Source organism: Urtica dioica, chromosome 9 (genome assembly GCF_054948205.1).
Source record: "Urtica dioica subsp. dioica isolate 48M chromosome 9, U.dioica_male_clone48M_v1_H2, whole genome shotgun sequence".
NCBI classification, from domain to species: domain Eukaryota; kingdom Viridiplantae; phylum Streptophyta; class Magnoliopsida; order Rosales; family Urticaceae; genus Urtica; species Urtica dioica.
Window position 1 is genome coordinate 5,884,656 of NC_142764.1, and position 3,648 is coordinate 5,888,303.

Genomic DNA, 3,648 nt, shown 5'->3' on the forward strand with positions numbered 1-3,648 from the left:
TAACTAAATGTCCTAATTTAAATCAACATATTATAATGAAAACTAAAACAAGGGTAAAATTGTCATTATATAATTCAGCAAAGTGGATATAAAAAAGGGAAAAAAAAAATTCTCTTTCCTGGGCAGATCTTATTTGTGACATTTTCTTGGAAAAAAAAAACATAGTTAGAATAATTTAGTCCTAGAGCAGGCAAATTCTATTTATTATATTCGTTTTGTATGTTTTTTATGGTAAGTAGAGGTTATAAATATAGTTAATCATGTACGAAAGGAATTAAGCATAAATTGAAGAATACTCTTTGTGCTTTTTTTTTTTTTTGCTGTAGATAATATTGCCAGATCAATTCCCTTTAGATCATGCGCTTCCACGGTAAAGATTGGTGGAAGCTTTTGGGCTTAGATAGAGATTTCTCAACATCTAGCGCTTGTTTTGCTTTTTACATTATTTCTCCTCCAAGTCAAAACATGAGATTTTGGTTTCCTCTGGTCGTAGCCATGGACCGAAACCCGTCTAACATTTCCGCTTGCATCCAGAGTTGTCACCTTCCGTGCCTTACAGAGTATATCTAACCATAGCAGAGGAAAGGAATGTCCATCTTGATTTTAAACCTGAAGCACTCTTTCAAGACCGTTTTAAAAACCTCTCTAGCTTTCCAACGCCTGACAAAGTTATTAAACGAGGACGCCACACTCGAGAATTTGAGCCTGATGACGAATTTGAACCTCTCTAGCTTTGCTTAAGTTACTACCAAACGACTAACGAAAACAAAGGACACATTACCATACCACAAAGTAAATGATTATTTAAATAAAAAAATAAAGATGAAAATAATACAGCGCGTAGATTTAACCTTAAGATGCCAAATTAGGGACAAACATAGCTTTGAATGTAGATTTTAGGGAATCAGGTGAAATGAAAACTTTCCCTTAATTTAAAACTGAAAAAATTACTGACGTAGAAAATTGAATCGCAAATCATCAGATAAAATTTATTGTTAGAGAAAACGATGGCAGAAACAAATCCTGGTAACTTTGGTACGTACACATAAGACATAGTACGCTCCAAATAAAGTCATTTGGTGTAATTTAACCGTAAGATACTCTAAACATGGTAACTTACATTCCAGATTAGTTTTAACATATTGGATAAACCCTATACAACATACCGGAAAACAAGACTGATTTGATACCAATATGAAACCATCCTAAGGGTATCGTGTATAACAGTTTGTTGTTGAACTCGCCTCCATATCAAGGAATGACATCAAATATAATGAGAAACAATTTTTATCCTAAATTAGACGGTCAAAAGAATTGGAAAACTAATTTAAAACCGAGTGCTCTAAAATATCAGTAATCGCTCAACTTATCCAGCTATATAATATTTATAGATGTCATAACATACTAGCTCTATATAAATGTCGTGTGACCAGATTAAATACACCAAAGCATAGAAGACTTGAAGAAAGCAAGAAGAAGAATTAGCAAAAAGTCTTGACGTTAATTTTCCATTATTTTGTAGCGAAACAAATTAGAAATAAAAGCATGAAGAGAGTTTTAGCATTTCTTGTTGTTCTTCTACACTTCTCGTGGTTTGTTGCTGAATCCGAAGCGCATGCTAAAGCCTCAGCCGTTCTCGTCTTTGGTGACTCAACCGTGGACCCCGGAAACAACAACTACATTGCAACCGCTTTCAAGGCAAATTTTCCTCCGTACGGAAGAAGTTTCCCCGGCAAAAAAGCAACCGGAAGGTTCACTGATGGTCGCATGGTCACCGATTTTATAGGTACTCATCGAAATAAGTGATTTTGTCTAATATTTACTTTTAAATATTTTTGTTGTCTTCAGTTCCATCGTTTCTTTCGGTTTGATTCAAGATTTATTAATTAAAAATGGGTAACATTGTGAACCATTATAGAAAAATTAACGTAATTATAAGACATCGAAGGAGTAAGTTTTATATCCATTTTCTTAATGTTCATTTTTACATCGTATTATACACAATCAATTACATTAGATGTGGATTTAAGCATAAATTACACGGGAAACATTATAATTCAACATTTCATTTTGTGGAGCATCAATTCTCGGCCTCTAGCTCAAAAGAAGCTAACTAACAAGTTTATTTATTTATAACACTTGGACGCACAAGTGGGATCTCATTGATAATTTCCTAACATTTTCTTCTATGAATTCAGCTTCTTATGTGGGAGTAAAAGAATTTGTTCCTGCGTATCTTCAGCCGGGACTTACCACTGATGAAATTCTGACTGGAGTGAGCTTTGCTTCCGCGGGAACCGGTTACGACCCTGTTACGTCACATATCGGTGTAATTATTTCCATCTCTTATCTATACACACATTGACATACGTAATAAAATTCGTATACAGCGAAATACAAAAAAGAATTAAATAAGACGTAAGACAAAATAATTGGTTGGGAAAAGTCACCGGAGTACAAGTATGTGAAATAAATAATGATGTGAATGTCAGAATGTACTTCCGGTGAGGAAGCAAGTGGAGTATTTGAAGGAGTACAAGAAAAGGATCGCCGCAAAGATTGGGCAGCAGCAAATGGAACAGCACATCAAGAATGCTCTTTTCTTTGTGAGCGCTGGCACAAATGACTTCGTCATCAACTATTTCAATTTGCCAATCCGCAGTCAGACCTATAACATCTCTAGCTACCAGCAACTTGTGCTCCAACATCAAAAGAACTTCCTTCAGGTTTGATTCTTCTCCCATTTGAAAGACAAGTCTCTATATATGTACATTGTTGTTTTTAGGAATGGAAGTACATTATTGATTTTGTTTCTTTTGGAAATGCCATATTTTATTTGGGTGGCGATAGAGTTTATGGGCGGAAGGGGCACGGAATATTCTAGTAGTGGGGCTACCTCCAATGGGGTGTTTGCCGGTGATGTTGACGTTGCACAACTTACTGAAGCCCCGTCATTGCATTGAAAAATACTCGGTCGTTGGCAGCAATTACAACAAACTTCTCCAAACCGAATTGGCTTCCATGCAAACTACCTTGGCCAGTTCCGGCGTGCATATTGCCTTCGTTGATACTTTCGCAATCGCTACCGAGTTTGTCCAAAATCCTTCTAAATACGGTATATATATCACGCCTCTACTTTTACATCTTTCCAAAAGCTTTTACGTAGCAATTGATTATATCTTGCTTTTCCACAATTAATCAACCATATTTATATCACATGTTTTATTCTTTTTATTTCAACTAAAGGGTTTGAGAAGACTTTGGAAGGGTGTTGTGGAACCGGATACTTCGAAGCATCATATTTGTGCAACCCATTGTCATATCTGTGTCAAGATCCCTCCAAGTACTTATTTTTCGATTCGATACATCCCTCCGAATACGCCTACAGCTTACTCTTCAAGACCGTCGTCCGTCCTATCATTGACCGTATCTTGGGGGCTTAAACATTTGCTTTGTAACCGCCTTCTCTGTTTTAGTTAACGTATAACTATATATGGAAGCCCTATATGTTTGTTATGAAGACTTAATCGTATGTTCCTCTATTCTTTCTTTTTTTACTAATATAGTTTTCGCCTAAATATTCTCTTAATTATTATGTCATAAATCTACTGCGTTTTGAACACGTGGAATCAGTGATGTCAAAAACTT

General features: G+C 35.6%; 1 protein-coding gene across 1 annotated transcript; it reads left to right on the forward strand.

Annotated features, from left to right (window-relative positions):
* Nucleotides 1–1,007: 1,007 nt before the first annotated feature.
* On the forward strand, nucleotides 1,008–3,443 carry LOC149384686 (GDSL esterase/lipase At5g45960-like). The gene is made up of 6 exons (XM_089626126.1): nucleotides 1,008–1,035; nucleotides 1,523–1,786; nucleotides 2,199–2,329; nucleotides 2,493–2,726; nucleotides 2,851–3,115; nucleotides 3,247–3,443. Exons 1-6 carry the CDS (start codon nucleotides 1,008–1,010, stop codon nucleotides 3,441–3,443), a joined length of 1,119 nt encoding a protein of 372 aa, XP_089482252.1.
* The last annotated feature ends 205 nt before the right edge of the window (nucleotides 3,444–3,648 follow it).